The following is a 15,740-nucleotide window of genomic DNA, read 5'->3' on the forward strand; positions in this document are numbered from 1 at the left end:
CTTTTTTGTGTCATGGTCTTCTCCTTCCTTTGCTATTCAACTAACCCCAGTCCCCTGGATTTTTTTTCCTGTAGATTTTGTATAATTTTAAAAATTTGGATAAATTGATCATTTTTATTCCATTATACATCTTCAGTTAATCTGCATTTAATTGAAGCATTCAAATAGTAATGCACAGGAAGTGAAAGGACTTCGCAATTCCATTTCCCCATTCTTCTCCCCATCCTTTGTTACGTTGCTGCCACACATCCCAGTTTTACATAATGAACATGCTACAGCTTCTGTTGGTCCCTGAGATTTCCCATCGGTTCATTCATTAGCAGTATATTTTCCTTTACATTCCCAATGCTGTGCTTTTAAAACATTTAAAATGATTTAAAATTTTTATCTGCTTATTCCAGCACCTAGGTCTCTTCAAGATTAGTCTTCACTAATTACTTTTTTCTTCAATGTGGATCATAGTTTCCTGGCTTTAGGGTTTTTTTTTTTTTTTTTTTTTTTTTAATGTTTCTAACAATTTTGGAATCTATCCTGGATGCAATAAATTATGCATTGTAGAGGCTATGATTTCTGTTATGTTCCTCTGAAGAATTTAAGTTTTTGTTTTAGCAGCCAGTTTCGTTGGCTACGTGCAAACTCTAGTCTTTGTCTTCCCTGCCAGGGGTATGAACACCTGAAATCTTTGTTCTGCTGTTGTAGCTTTAGCTGGCCTTGTCCGCTCTACGTATCTATAGTTCAGGAGTTAGCCAGAGATTTTGGCAAAACCATTGGAGATCCGTCTCTATGCCTTTCTCTGTGAGCTTTCCCTTCTCACATTCCAGCTGCAGCAGTAGTCCTGGACTCTGGTTTCTGATTCCCAAAGGCAGTAAGATAAGACCTTGGGTTTATGTCTACATTTGAGCTAGCTCACGCGGTGCCATCTGAGGTCTGTCCTCAGGCAAAAGCCAAGAAACTCAATGAGCGTTATTCCACTTTTCCAAATGTTGGCTCCCGTTTATGTCAGTTTCTTTCCAGTGCCTCATATTTTTTTGTTTATATTTTGGCCAGAGTTTATGATAGTTATCTTCTGGGAGGGTTGCTTCAATATGAGTCAATCCACCATGATTGGAAGCAAAACTTTCTGTCTACCCATATTTAGCCCTCCCTTGATTCATTTCATGCTGGTCATTTTTTGTTGTTAATTTTTATTGTTTTTTTCCTCTTGCGTACTTCATTAGGCGCTATAAGAAGGTAAGCTCCGTTTGCCATGGGAATCTCATCTCTTTCCATTTTGCTATCAATAATGGCAGCAGGCTTTCTTTACTGGAGGTGCCTAAAATAATGACTCATTCCACAATTTAAAGGCATCTTTGACTTGACTAGGAGGGAGATATGTATCTAGTTATTCTTCTACAGCATTCGCTCGAGTTCTCACTGCTGCCTCCTAGGTGGGGCGGCGTCTGCGGCGTGGACCCATTCCAGCCGTCTCCTGTACCCGCCGTAGAGGTCGCTTTAAAGTAAAATCCAGCACATGCCTATTTTCTCAATGAACACTTATCCCATAACTTTCATGATTGAAATTCAAATCCTCCTGTGAGACGGCAAAGTCTTTGTGTGATGTTCTTAATTAAGGATACAGTCATCGGGGGCTACGGGCCACATCATATTAAATTAGCTCTACACCGAAGCCGTCAACACGGCCCCACTCTTCGGCATGCGGTGGGCAAGGATGAGCCCCAGACACCAGCCCCTCCTGTCCCCTCTGCCGTCCTGTCAGTTCAGCCCCAGGTGTAAATCTACACTCTCAGCACATCCTTTCAGGATGGGATGATGATAGAAAGGCTTCTATTTAGCCACGGATGGGCTGATTTGAATTCCTGCCTTGCTCCAGGATCATCTAGACGCGTTGCTCAGATAATCGACCCGACAAGGAAGGCCGTGCTACCGGACAGAGCAGTTCAGAGGTCGTCGCTAGGTGTCCCTTAGGGGCCCTTCCTTTTTTTGGATAAGTCATCAGGGAGTGTCGTCCAGCTCCCTGACCCGGCTCGGGGAAGTCCGCCACGACAGGAGTGGACACTGTATCACACCTGCTCTCTTGCGTCTCTCTGGCTCGTGTCTCTGGTCATTTGCTTATTTGAAGCTGGTTCTCAAGTAGACGCCTGAGGAAGCGCTCATGGGAATGATAGTCTCTGACTTCTTACTGTGAAACACTTGGTTCGTCTGAGTAAAAAAATCCTTTGCTCAAATTTTCTGTCCTTAATTCTCTTAAACATTCTACACGCTGCCTGTTGGCATAAAGTTTTGCTGAGGAAAAGTTTGAAGACAGTCTGATTCTACTTCCCTTGCGAGGGACGTGACCCTTTTTGCCTGGGTATCTAGAGACATTTTTCTTTTTACTTAAGCCTAATAATTTTCCTAGAAAGTCATATATTGAATGCTTGTGTTTCATTTCGCAGGTATTTGCGAATTGTTTAATTCACAGAATTGGGCCTTTGTATTTCAGGAAAACTGTTCGAATCACAATTTTTCGCCTCTGTTCCTTCCCATTGTTCGATTTTCTTCTGTCGTTTGTTTTATACCTTTCTCAGGGCCCCCCCTTCTCATTAGAGGGAGACTTCCTCCCTCCCTCCTTCCCTCCCTCCTTTCCAGGCATCCTCCTTGATGCTTTTCCACCTTCTATTACTATTGGGCTTACTCGCTCTTGTGTTCCTTTTATTTTAATCTTCGTATCCAAGATGATTTTTCCTCATCTGCCCTGTTGTATTATCTAATTTGATACTGTTCTTCCCCCTATCGTAGGACTGTAAAAGTCACTTGTTAATCGTTATACAGCTGTGATTTATTGAGTGTCTGCTGAGTGTCAGGCAGGTACCTGCAGCCTCTCCTCTCACCTCATAACCACTCTGGCAGAGGCACCATTTTCCATCTCTTTTTGCAAATGGAGAAACAGGCACAAGGTTGCACAGGCATCAAGCAGTGGAGCTCACGTGGAGTCCCGGCAGCTGCTTCCTTCTGGAGACGGCGCCCCTCACTTCTGCTGCTTCAGAGTTTCTGAGTCTTTCTAGGCGAGAACTCCTGAGACACTCAGACCTGGCCGTGGCGCTCCTGCCAAGAAGCCCACAGCCAGAGGGGTGGCTTCTCCACAGCTTCGCGTTTTTCTAGATTAGTAATTTTGACTCCGTCTGTGATGTTTTCAGCATTTTTGGAAGATAATCTCAAGGGAGCGATAATTTAAAAATATTTGTCACTTATTTGCATTTGCCCCCCAAATTTCACTTTCATAATTAAGCACTCGATTCCATGCGCTTCTTTATATTCGCTTCTGTTTCTAAGATGCGCTCCTGCTTTGCCGTTCTCTATGAATTATGAATGATGAGGATAACATTTGCTAACGTGTGTTTATTTTTGTGGAGAATGGTATACACGACTAATTACCAGGGGCTGTTTATAGGTCGACGCTGTTCTGCCCTCTGTCGGGGGGTCTCTAGTTCATGTTTGCAGCCCACTGTCCTTGATTTTTCTATTAAAGGTCGCTATCCATTTTCTGTGAATTTCGCATCCGTCTGTGTTTTTCATAAGCCAGCATCACCTTACTCATCAAGGTGGGCCCCTAAATATGCTCATGGGAGGGAATTACCTTTGCAGCACCTTGACCCACATAACCTCCCCTTAAGCTTTGGGCTGCCTCTCCTCCCCTTTTGAATCAGCGAGGATCCTTCAGAGAAGATTTTGGAAGAATGGGCAGGTGGGAATTGTTAACCCACCTGAGGAACGAAACCCCGACAAGGTGGCGAGGAGTGAGGAGTCACTGAGTGCCACCACTGTCATCCCTGAGTTCTGCTGTTGTGGCCAAAGCCAGGGCTGCTGGAGGGTGAGTTCCCGGAGGGTGGGCCCGCATCTCAGCCTCCCAGTCCCACTCCAGAACCTGGCCTGTTGCTGATGGAGCACAGTGGGTTTTTCTAGAAACAGTGCCCCGGAGTGCCGTGAGCACAGGCCCGGAGTCAGAAAGCAGGGGCCGGTGGCTGCCGTGTCCCACCAGGCCGACCCTGGGCTTCGACTGGGCCTTCTTGCCCTCTGCCCTCTGTGCTGTTCTCACCGCTTCTATGTTCTGGGATCCCTGGTTTCCAGCGCTTCCCCCACTGGAGCCCCCGAATCCCAGACCAAGTCCGGAAGGACTGGCTTTGTGTTTTATTATGTAGCCTGAGGGGTCCACTTGGGAGACTTTTCTTTCTATTTCTTTTTGTTTTGGAGGTAGGAAATGGAATTCCAAATGACTGGCAGTTTGTTAACTGCAGCTGAGTATTTAGAAGTGTGCTTAATTGGAGTGAAGCTTATTTGCAGACATTTTAGGAAATAAATCTGGGAAACCATTTGTGATTCTTTGCAGTCGACTTTGAAAGAGAAAATGGCTATATTTTAGATTTGTTTTATTTTCTTTTATTATAAAAGCAATATAGCCTGTTGCAAAAAAGCCAGAAAACACAAAGCCGTGAAATAACAATCCTATGTAATCCTACCGCTCACATCCTACCGCTAACTTGTTTTGGTGTGTTATCCTCCTGGATATTTTTTTTTCTGATGCATAGGTAGATGGATGGGTGGGTGGGTGGATGGATGGATGGATAGATAGATAGATGGATGGACAGATGGATGACTAGATAGGTAGACACAGAAAATACGGGTTAAAATAAAAATCAAAATATGTTGCCCCTTTTATTCATGAAAAGTATCTGGGGAAGATGGCCTTGTCCATTAACCTAGTCTTGCTGTTTTGCTTTTAATGTCTGTCTTACATCATAGGCCTGATGAGCCCTTATTTACAAAAGGATTCCTCTACCCCCAGGCTCTCAAACGGTTTTCATTTTTTTCCTATTTCTATGCATTTGCTGAGTGGGCCTCTTACCATTTGTCTAAAATTCTAGACGGGAATATGAGAGTCTTCAAGCACCAGGTCTTCTCCGTGCAAATTAAATCTGATTTCTTTCTCACTCCCTTCAATCCCTGCCTTTTTGACAAGTGGAAAAAGTGTTGACTTGCTTTAATTAGACTTTGTAAATTACCAAGAGTTTGAGCAGTTGTTCATACACTTATTGGATTTTATTTTGTAGTTCTTTTTCATATGAATTACCTGTGCATACTATTAGTCTGTGGTTCTACTGGGCATTCATGCTTATCTTCCTGATTCGTAGGAGTTACTTGTTTATTATGTAAATTAATATTTCTCATGTATGCTAACAGTAGTTTTTTTCACTCATTTTTCTTTCATTGTTTTTTGTGTGGTTTTTTAAACCAAACAAAAATTAATATTTATATTGTCAGACCTGCCCATTTTCTTAAAAGATTTTTAGCTTTAGTGTGTTTCTTGGAAAGGGTGTCTCACACAAAGATTTTGTCTTATGTAAAATTAACCTTAATTTTCTTCTACCACTTTATGGTTTTATTATTTTGCTTAGTGTACATTTTACTCTATTTAATGTTTATCCCAGAATAGGGTAGAAGCAGATTTTAATTTTTTTCTAAAATGTTCATCCAGTTTTTCAATATCATTTATTACATAGGTCATTGTGGTTTTGGTTTATTGAAGTCTAAATATTTTTTCCCAGACAACTTATACTGAAAAGGAAATGTTTTATTTTTTAATTGATTAATTTATTGAGGTAACATTGGTTTACAACAGTGTAGATGTTTCGGAGTTATGGGTTCACAGCTCTTCAAATGTTTGTTACCACACTGTGGCTACCACCAGAGTAGCATTAAGTCCATTGGACACTGTCCTCTGCGCCCACCCCCCACCTCCTTTGCCTCTGGTAACCTCAGTTCTGTTGTCAGAATCCAAGGGTTTATTTTTGTTTGGTTTTGTCTGTTCCTTTGCTTTGTTTCTTTATATCCCACTATGAGCGAAATCATCCTGAATCTGTCTTTCTCCTTGTGACCTATTTTACTTTACCCTCAAAGTCTATCCATGCTGTACAGATAGCAAGATTTCATCTTTTTCATAGCCAAATAGTATTCCATGCATGTATCTGCCACATCTTCATTATCTAACCGTTCATCAGTGGACACTTGGCTGTTGTAAACAGTGTTTTGAAATTAGTGTTTTTATATTCTTAGATAGAAGTGGACTTGTTGGGTTATATGTTAGAAGCATTTTTTATTTCTGAGTAACCTCCAGACTGTTCTCCATAGAGGTTAGACCAATTCACTTTCCCACAAACAGCGAGTGAGGTTCCTTCTCTCCACATCCCTGCCAACACTGTTGCTTCCACTTGTTTGGAAAAAGGTGTGAGGTGACATCTCTTTGTGGTACTGATTTGCATTACATACAGAAGTAAATTACTAATGCATTTGCATTAATAGTAAAGTGATGATGATGATGATGATGAACATTTTTTTCCACACGCCTATTTGGCCGTCTGTATATTTTTTTGGGAGAACTGTCTATTCTGATCTGTCCATTTTTTGATTGATTGATTGATTTTTTTGTCATTGAGTTGTATGAGTTCTCTATGTATCTTGGATATTATCCCCTTTTCAGATGTGTATGGTGTGCAAATATTTTCTTGCATTCAGGATGCCTCTTCATTTTGATGAGGGTTTCTTGTGCTGTGCAGAAGCTTGTTAGTTTGGTGTATTTCAATTTCTTTATTTTTACATTTGTTTCCCTTGACATTGTAGTTGGGTGTCAAGGCATCTCTACGGCCAGTGGTGCGGAGCGTACCATCTATATTTTCTTCTATGTGTTTTGTGGCCTCAGGTCTTATATCTAAGTCTTTAATCTATTTTGAATTAATTTTTTGTGTATGGTGTTAGATAGTGGTCTAGTTTCCTCCTTTTTCAGGTGGATTTCTGGTTTTCCCACCACTATTTATTGCAGACCTTTCTCTTTCCATTGTATGCTTTTGGCTCCTTTGTCATCAACTGCCCATATAAAGATTTATTTCTATTTATTTATTTAATTTTTTAAAAAAATTTATACAAGCACTGGGTACAGTCAGAAGCGCGGGAGGGTGAGAGAATTCACCAGAGCCAGAGCGGGGAGCAGAGCAGGCAGAAGGACCGAAGGACACTGCTGAGGGGAGCAGCGGGCGGCAGGAGAGGTCTGCGCGCCATGTGGGACCCTCCTCCGGTGGCCGGGGAGCAGCCGGGGATGGAACCGGTGCTGCAGAGGCTGTGGGCAGCTTCTCAACCCAGTGCTCAACCGCTGTGCCACTGGGGAGGCCCCAACTGCCCATATAAAATGAATTTACTTCTGGGCTCTGAAGTCTATTCCATTGAACTCTGTGTCTGTTTTTATTCCAAAACTTCTCTGTTTTGATTACCACCACTTTGTATTACACTTAGAAGTCAGGGATCCTGGAACCCCCACTTTTCTTTTATTCTCAAGGGTGTTTTGGTTATTCAGAATCTTTAGTGGCTCCATACATGTTTTAGTATTGTTTGTTCTATTTCCTTGAAAAATTCCATTGGAATTTTGATGGGGGATCACATTGAACCTTTTTATGGCTTAAGATAAGGGTAATAACATGGTTTTGAATATCTTAACAATGTTAATTCTTCCAGCTCATGAACACAGAGCATCTTACCATTTCTTTATGTAGTCTGTTTCTTCTAACAATGTTTTATAATTTTCAATGTACAGGCATTTCACCTCCTTTGTTAAGTTAATTCCCAGGTGTTTAATTCCTTTTGATGTGATTGTAAGTGGGATTGTTTTCTTAATTCCTTTTTCTTCCAGTTCATTGTGTATAGGAACACAATAGGTTTTTTCCTTGATATTTTCGCCCACCACTTTACTGCACGTCCTGACAGTTTCTAATCATTTGTTCGTGGAGTCTTTAGGGTTTTCTGGTATAGGATCATGTCACCTGCAAGCAGTGATAGTTTTACTTCAGGAAGCAATTCTAAGTGTATCTTCAGCAGTGATAATAAAAGTGATTTTGTTTTGACAGAGATCTCACAGGAGAATCAACAAGTCAAAAATTCCAAAATTGGGGAGTGCCTCCCCAATCATGTTTTATCTGAAGAAGTCTGGAAAGACTACTCCGTAGATGAAATGGAGAGGACATTTCGTCAGCAGGTAAGAATATTTGGTTTTTTAATGTTATCTAAAGTGTGGACAGAGATAGTAAGAGAGCTATGGAAAACCACTTAGGTCCAGACATTACTTCTAACGTTTGTTTGGATCCTATCTCCCTCTCCCCAGCCCTGAGACCTCTCCCTTCTCCTAGTGAGGATAACGCCCCAGGTGATGGCGATGAGAGTCTCCCTCCTCCTCGGTGCTCCTCCCTGCTCTGCCTGATAGAGAGCCAAGACACATTTAAAGACATGACACAACTTAATTGAGTAAATTAAAGGAAAACTTGAATCTGTGAAGCCATCTTTTCTAATTCTTGGATTGGAAGATCAGTATTAATGATGTGTGTCCTATATGGGGACACACATAGAGATTTTACATGTGCACATATACAGTGAGTCACAAGAGGACTTCCCATATCATATATAAAATATTTTTTAAAGATAAAATTAAGACAATATAGCACTGCTACAGCAGTGGACATTCAGATTGAATGTTAAACTCTTAAATCAAGAGTTGGGTAATGGAGCAGTGGCCTGAATTTAATGTACAGCCTGAGGTGTTCCGAAAAAGTGTTGGGAGTGGGGAGCGGATTATTCAGTGATTATTAATTTTTAATTACTACTGGGATAACTTGCAAGCCAGCCATGTCGGGGAGTCTGCTCTTCACACAAAAATAAATTTTATGTATATGTATCAGCTATTTAAATTTAAAAATAAGAAAATAAATTTCAAGTTTTTAATCTTGAAGCTTACTGTGGTTTGAGCATAAGACAGAGCCTCAAAACCACACAGAAGATGGCAAGTTTGGCTGCATTAAAATGAAAAAGGTTTTGTACAGGAAACTGTATATAAACAAACGGCAAACCTAGCAAAGCATGAGCAACGCACACGACAGATACATAGCAACAGCTCCCAGTATACAAAGAACATTCTATAAACCACGACTATAAAGTTCTCAACAGGAAAATGTCAATGAGGAAAAAATGGACGGAGCCAACATTAACGTGAGCGCCGAAGAGGACACCTCGGGCACTGCTGGCCAATTGGCCGAGCGGGTTTTCTCTTGGGAATGACTTTATTATATTTATAAAAACACGTAAACAATTCTGAACAGTAAAAGACGAAAGTAATAAATAATTCAAAATTTCTGCCACCTGGAAATAACCAAAGGCGACATTCGGTGACCACAGTTCTCGCCCCGGCTACGGGCGTTTACGGAAGAGTGGCTGCGTTGGGCAGCGCGGGGTGCGCGGGCACCTGGACAGAAATAATTTGATGAGAGGATCATGCGCCTTTAAACAAATAAGGCATATTTAATTTATTTCCTTGACTTCATCGGCGGAAAAAGAAATGTCACCCTCGCCCTCATAATTACCCCCTTTCTGGCACCCGGTGTGCAGGCGGGGCCACTAGGGTTCGGGGGGTGCTCCTATTTGATCCCCGTGGCAGCACCGTGAGCCGGGTGCGCTCCTGCTCCTCCTGCTCTTCCTCCCAGCGCCAGGTTGTGGAGATTGAGGCACAGAGAGGTTAAGTGACTTGCCCAAGGTCACCCTGCCAGCAGCCCTGCGCCTGGCTCAGAGCCCACCCATCCGGCGCCAGCCTGGCCGCGGCGCTGTCCAACGTGCAGCCAGAGACTTCTGTACTTTGGAGAAATACTTCCTTACTATGAGAGATGTTAAATCCCCAGAGGATTTTGAGGCAAGAAAAAAGATGAAGAAAGCCACTAAGAGCTGGAGAAATTGCGGCGTCCGTGCCCTGCGGTGAAGCTCAGGTGACGGCTCTGTGGGGGCTTCCTGCACCCCACGCGCTGCCCCTTTCTGTTTCGGTCTCGGTCTTACAACATTTCCATCCTAGTCTGTTCCCACGACTTGCCCGTTGTCGTGCCTTCGCCGGCCCTTTGCAAGACTCCACTCCCAGGTGACCCCTGGCGGTTCTCCACTTGGGTTCTCTGCTCGCCTGGGTTCAGCGTCAGGTGCTGGCCGCAGTGCCTGGGAGCTCACGGGGGCACCCACCTTGCCGCTCTGGCCTGGGTGCAGCTGGAGGGTGCAGATCCCCCATCACGCGGCCCCCTTTCCCTCAGACGTCGTTTCCACGGTCGCTGGCCTCTGGTGTTCTTGACGGGCAGCCCGAGCCCAGCGGAAGCTTGAAACCAGGAGGAAAGCAGGAGGCCAAAGGGCAGCCCTCGCGGCCTGGGTGCCGGGGCCTTCTGTGCAAGTGCCCCGGGACCCGCGAGCTCCTTCGGAGGTTCAGATTCGGGTCCTCACTGCGGGGAAACTGCCCCAGTGATGCTTCGGGAAAATACCCCTCCGTCTTCCCCTCCCCTCCTCCTGCCCTGCCTCCCGCCACTTTCCCTCCCTTGGGACCCCCGTTCCGCGTGGATCATCTCGCCGAGCCCGGACCACCTCCTCCTCCCTCCTCCCGCGCGTTCCTCTGCCGCGTGAGGCGCTTCCAGCCTGTTCCTTCTCTGGGTTCTCAGTCCAGCCTTGGCTCTTCCTCTTGTGGTTTCTAAGTTGCCTGTTAGTTTGCGTGACGATGTTATTTCTGTTTTCTTAGCCGGGAAGAATCCCTTCTCCTCTCCTTTGTCGTTTTATTATCTTGTCTTCCTGAGCTTTTCTGTTAGAGAATTCGTGCTCCTGCTCAGTTCCTTTTTTATGGCTTGACTCCGCTGCAGGTGTGTGTTTATGTGTATTTTTATATTGTTTCCTAACAGAGAGGAGTCTTTGCTTCTTGTTTGATATTTCTTTGTTTGCATCTTTCTTTCCTATAACCTGTTTGCATCATTGTGAAACCATTTCTTTTCATCCCGTCTGTGCCGAGGGTGAGATTCGCCCATGTTGTAGCTGTGGCTGTTATTAGTGTCACTGCTGCACAGTTTTCCATTATCTAAATACACACACACCATCCCTCCCGTGGGCGGGCGTCTGGAGTGGCCCCTGTTTTGTGCTGGTGCCCATGATCGCCCCGCACGCGGCCAGCATTTCTCTAGCAATGGCCCTGGTGGTGGAATCCCCTCCTCGGGGAGGTGGGAACACGCTCCTGCGCTCTGGAGGGCAGGGTGGAGTTGTGCATCACAATAGCAATTTACATGGCCCCGGCAGCATGTGAGGGTCCCAGGGTTCTGCTTGGGGACCGACACCCAATAGGGTTGACCTTGGCCAGTCGGAGGCAGATGAAATGACCTCCCTGCAATGACTTTAATTTTCATTTCCTTTTTTACTGATGAATTGGATAGTTTGTCACATTATGCTCCCTTCTTAAAGACCATTTTTTGTAAGGAAAAAAAGTACCCATCTTTCAACAAATACTTGAGCACCTACCATTTACCAAATCGTGTTTGCTTCGTTCTAGGTGATTAGTAGTGATCGAAACAGACACTTCTGTTCTCCTGGGGGCTGCGTGGCCTCACGTCAGAGAGCCACGTTCAGCAGACACACTCAGAAATACAATTTTCCTTGGGTGGCATGAGAGAAAAGGACAGAGCAGATGAGCGTGCATAGCAAGGGGGGGACCACAGGTAGATTGGAGATCAGGGACTCATTTGTAAAAATAAAATGTTTACTTTTCGCGTGGCGCCTCCACCGTGACTGAGGCACGCCGCACGCCGCTCGCCTGTCAGGTAAAAGCATGATGCAGATGCCGGCTTTTTCTCGGGGCAGCTGCTCGTGACTTTCTATTACCGAAAAAGCATGTGTTGCGCCAAGTGTGATCCAGTCCCGCTCTCTGTTTACGTGGTCATGTTGGAGGCTTTGGGGACTGAAGCTGAAGACCAAGGGTGACTTCCAGAGATCTTTGTGTCCTCTCTACACTTCACCGCTTGCCTCTGTGAAACTTTCCTTTCATGACGGAGCGTGATGATGGAAACTCCTGAAACGTCGTGCCGGTACCAAAGACCCTGCTTCCGTGTCACTTCTCACTCCTCTGCCCACTCTTGCTTGTGTCACAACATTTCTGAAGAAAACAAAAAGAAGCAAACCTTGCTGGAGACCAACAGTCGTGAGGATGTTAAACGTGGGTTTCATTAATCCAGGAAATGCCCCGAGTCTGTACTTTGCAGCTGCTTCTGGCTCCTCTCTGCACCACTGCCCCCCCCCCCCACAGGCCACCTCCCTGGGAGAGAGACGTCTGCGCAAAAGGAGCCCCATTTGGGGTTAATTTCTTTTTTTTTTTTTTTTTAATAAAGAGTTTTTTTTTTTTTAAGATTTATTTATTTTTATTTATACAAGCACTGGGTACAGTCAGAAGCACGGGAGGGTGAGAGAATTGAGCAGAGCAGGCAGAAGGACCGAAGTACACTGCTGAGGGGAGCAGCGGGCGGCAGGAGAGGTCTGCGCACCATGTGGGACCCTCCTCTGGTGGCCGGGGAGCAGCTGGGGATCGAACCGGCACCGCAGAGGCTGCGGGCAGCTTAGCAACCCAGTGCTCAACCGCTGCGCCACCGGGGAGGCCCCCCATTTGGGGTTAATTTCAATGCAACTTTCTCTGAAGCTTAAGCCCCGTGATCCTCTAAATATTTAAAAAGAAATCCCCCTCCGAGTTGCAATATTCCTTGCACCCTAAGGAAATTTTAATGAACCTGCTTCTCCTTCCGTGGGTGAATAGACGCTGGTGCTCCTGTCTCCACCTTCCTGCAGCTTTCCGGTCACCTTTTACACCACGTTGCCGGTTATTTTGTTTCTCCTCTCATCCCAATGAGCAGGGAAAACTGAACTCAGACAAAGTGGAGAGGGTTGGAAATACCGGAGAACATGGTTATTACTCAATAATAAACAGCAGGAGAACACTTGGAAATAAAGCCAACCTTCATCATATTTTTATGAGTCATATAAAAAAATCAGTGGTTAACCTACTTTATGGCATTTTAGAAGTCTCCTAAGCAGAGCCACCCTGGTTCTTTGTAATTCCCCGCTACAAAAAAAAAAAGAAAAAAAGATAATTAAAGAAGGTCCGATGGGCCCTCTGTTTATGCTGTCCTTATGTTGATCATTTTTCTAAGGAAAAGCTACTTCTATTTTTAATAAAATGTTGCCAGCTTTTTTGTTTGATTAACCTGACTTCCTCATAGCGTGGGCTCACAGTAGGGATGACTTGAAAGTATATTAAGAAAGATGTATCAAGCTGGCAGAGCCTCCGAGTATTTTTAGCTCTGAAATCCGAGGTACAGCTATTATCTGTGCTGTGTTTCCCCAGGAATCTTGTCTGCCTTGTCAGTGGAGGGCTGGGAGGGGGGTGCTGTTTGTAGCGAGCTCATCAATTAAACATTTGAAGCTCGGTACATGCCACGGTCACCTTTTTGATCAGTTCTTGGAGAGGAGAATGTGAAGAGGTTTGGTAGAAATGAAATGCTGGCTTAGCTCCGTGAAGTCCATTGTGGTGACAGCCACTCACTCGCTCCTGTTCATTGCAGCTCTCCAGGTACTACGATAAGGTAGAGAAGGCCCTGGGTGCGGGGGACCCCACCCGGCGTGGCTACGTGTCTCTGAATTACCTAAAGGTTGTCCTGGACACCTTTGTGTGCCGGCTGCCCAGAAGAGTTTTCATCCAGTTAATGAAAAGGTAAGAGACCTTCCCCTGCGCCCCCACCCTGCCCCCAGACGCCAGCCACGAGCATCGGGGCCGGCTTCATTTATTTTTCATAATGGTTGAGCCTTCCTGACTGTTGCAGATTTCAAACACGCGCACCAAGAAAGAGAGTATCATCGTGGATCCTCTCCCACACCCGCCACCCGCCACCCGGCTTTCAGCCCGCCGTCAGCCATCCCATTGTTTCCCTGCCCGGGTGCCCGCACCCCCAGATGGAGCTGAAACAAATACCAGTCAGGTGCTGTCTAGCATAGGAAAGATCTCCCTGTTTCTCAAGAAGAACCTTTTTAAAACAATAGTGAAAACTGTTTTCGCTGTTTTCGCACCTCCTAGAATGATCGGTAATGTTAGCAGTGTCCAGAGTGCACACTTAGCCGGTTGCCTCACATTTGGTTTCACCATCCGAGTCGGGGCCCAAGTGAGGTCCCAGGATGCCGCTGATTGATTGGCCACGAGGCTTTTCTGTGGCCGAAAGTTTCTCCCTTGTTCGTCAGTCATTTCCCCTTATGCGTCTGGAGGATTCTGGACTGTCTTTTTTACGATCCAAGTCTGACTGAGGGGACGTCCTGCGTCCCCCTCCGCCCCGGCCCCGAGTTCCCAGGTTCCCAGGCCCTGGGCACGGGGCGACAGCGCGCCCCTCTGGCCCCGTGCCGCCCGCCGCCGTGCTCACGGCTGCCCCTCCGCCGTGGGTAGCTGAGGGACTTCTGTGATGAGCAGGTCCCGACCAGCTGAGGGTGAGGACGGCGGGCACCCTTGCTCTTGCCCCTCACTTCTCTTTTCAAGATAACGAGTCCTCTCCTTGGCATCCTCCGAACTGCGGCGCGTGTTCTCCTGAGGCCACCAGGGTCGCGGCCGCTGGTCTCGCACGTGCTCGCCTGGCCCGTTCCTGGCCGGGGGGCCTTTGGGTGTTGGCCCCGCGTCCTGTCCCTGTGACCCCAGCAGTCCAGTAGCCCTCTCGCTTTCTGCTGTGACAAATGCTCCTGGCCCCGCTCTTCTCCCCGGCCTGGAACCACCCGCTTCTCCAGGGATTCCCTTCGGCCAGGCCGGGGTGCATAGTGCTGCCTTGATTTCCCCCGGTTTTCTAAGTGACTCATAGAAGCTTTTCTCGGGGAAGTAGGGAAAAGCCCAGTGCAAAGCTTGTGGTGTGGAATTGTGGATAACTGGCGCCTGCCTCTGGCCCCTAGACAGAGAAGGGAAAAACAGCCCTGAGCAGACAGCTGGGCCCACTCCCCACGCAGCCCCCGCCCCCGGCACCCAGCACCCCGTGTCCGGAGAGGACTACTTGCCAGAGCACCAGGTCCCGCAGGGAAGGGCAAGGCTCGGCCCTCGAGGTAAATGTTCTCCCGGCTAGAAATCTGCCCGTGTCCTGCCTGTATGCCGTGAATTTTCTAGGAATTGTTTCCTTGGGTGGCTAGAAGTCACAGAGCCATTTCTTTTTAACTCACTCTCAAAATTATACAAAGAATTACTTAATAGCAATAATAAAAATATTCGAGACAAAAAGTTACCATCCACCTTACATAACAAATTTACTGTTTTCATTTTTCCTCTTTGTTTCCACATACATATATAAGTTTTACATATTTGTAATCAAAGACTATCTAGAGTTTTATATCGTGCTTTTAAAATAGGAATGCATATTATAGACATTCTTCTTGTGGGCTTCATAGCCTTCAAAATTACCATTTTAATGGGTGCATATTGAGTGCCTTTCTCTGCCATTGTGGGAGAGAATTGTGCCAAGAATTTAGAGAGAGGACAGCCCGCCCTCGCTTGCTGTCACCAGTAGGTTCCTGGGGCTGCAGCTTTAAGTAAAAGGAACTGAAAGGAAACCAGTCCTGGGGCTGGGATGCGGTCTTTTTCTCTCCTCAACGTTATAACAAAATAACATTGGACTGAGTGGCATTAATTGAGGACCTGCTGTGACAAACAGCCCCAAGCCAGTGGCAGCGGCGATGAGCGGCGCAGGTGGGCGCTTTGGGAGGCACAGAGCGGCTGGGGTGGGGCTGGTGTCCCCACCTGCTCCAGCCAGGGGCCCAGGGAGCCCGAGGCATGCCCTCCTTGCACATTCACCCAGAATTCCCCGCGGAACAGGGCCTGAGAA

The 15,740-nt window shown here is 46.0% G+C and overlaps 1 protein-coding gene across 4 annotated transcripts in view; it reads left to right on the plus strand.

Moving 5' to 3' along the window:
* Positions 1 to 15,740, plus strand: part of EFCAB6 (EF-hand calcium binding domain 6) — a 143,126-nt gene that overhangs the window by 47,390 nt on the left and 79,996 nt on the right. For all 4 annotated transcript variants that reach the window (XM_037513407.2, XM_037513409.2, XM_054695992.1 and 1 more), the window contains 2 exons: positions 7,929 to 8,056; positions 13,461 to 13,609. In XM_037513407.2, coding sequence (XP_037369304.1) covers positions 7,929 to 8,056; positions 13,461 to 13,609 — 277 coding nt within the window. The remainder of the gene's footprint in view (positions 1 to 7,928; positions 8,057 to 13,460; positions 13,610 to 15,740) is intronic.

This window comes from Talpa occidentalis, unplaced genomic scaffold (genome assembly GCF_014898055.3).
Source record: "Talpa occidentalis isolate TD23 unplaced genomic scaffold, MPIMG_talOcc4v2.1 talOcc4.16, whole genome shotgun sequence".
In the NCBI taxonomy this organism is placed as follows: domain Eukaryota; kingdom Metazoa; phylum Chordata; class Mammalia; order Eulipotyphla; family Talpidae; genus Talpa; species Talpa occidentalis.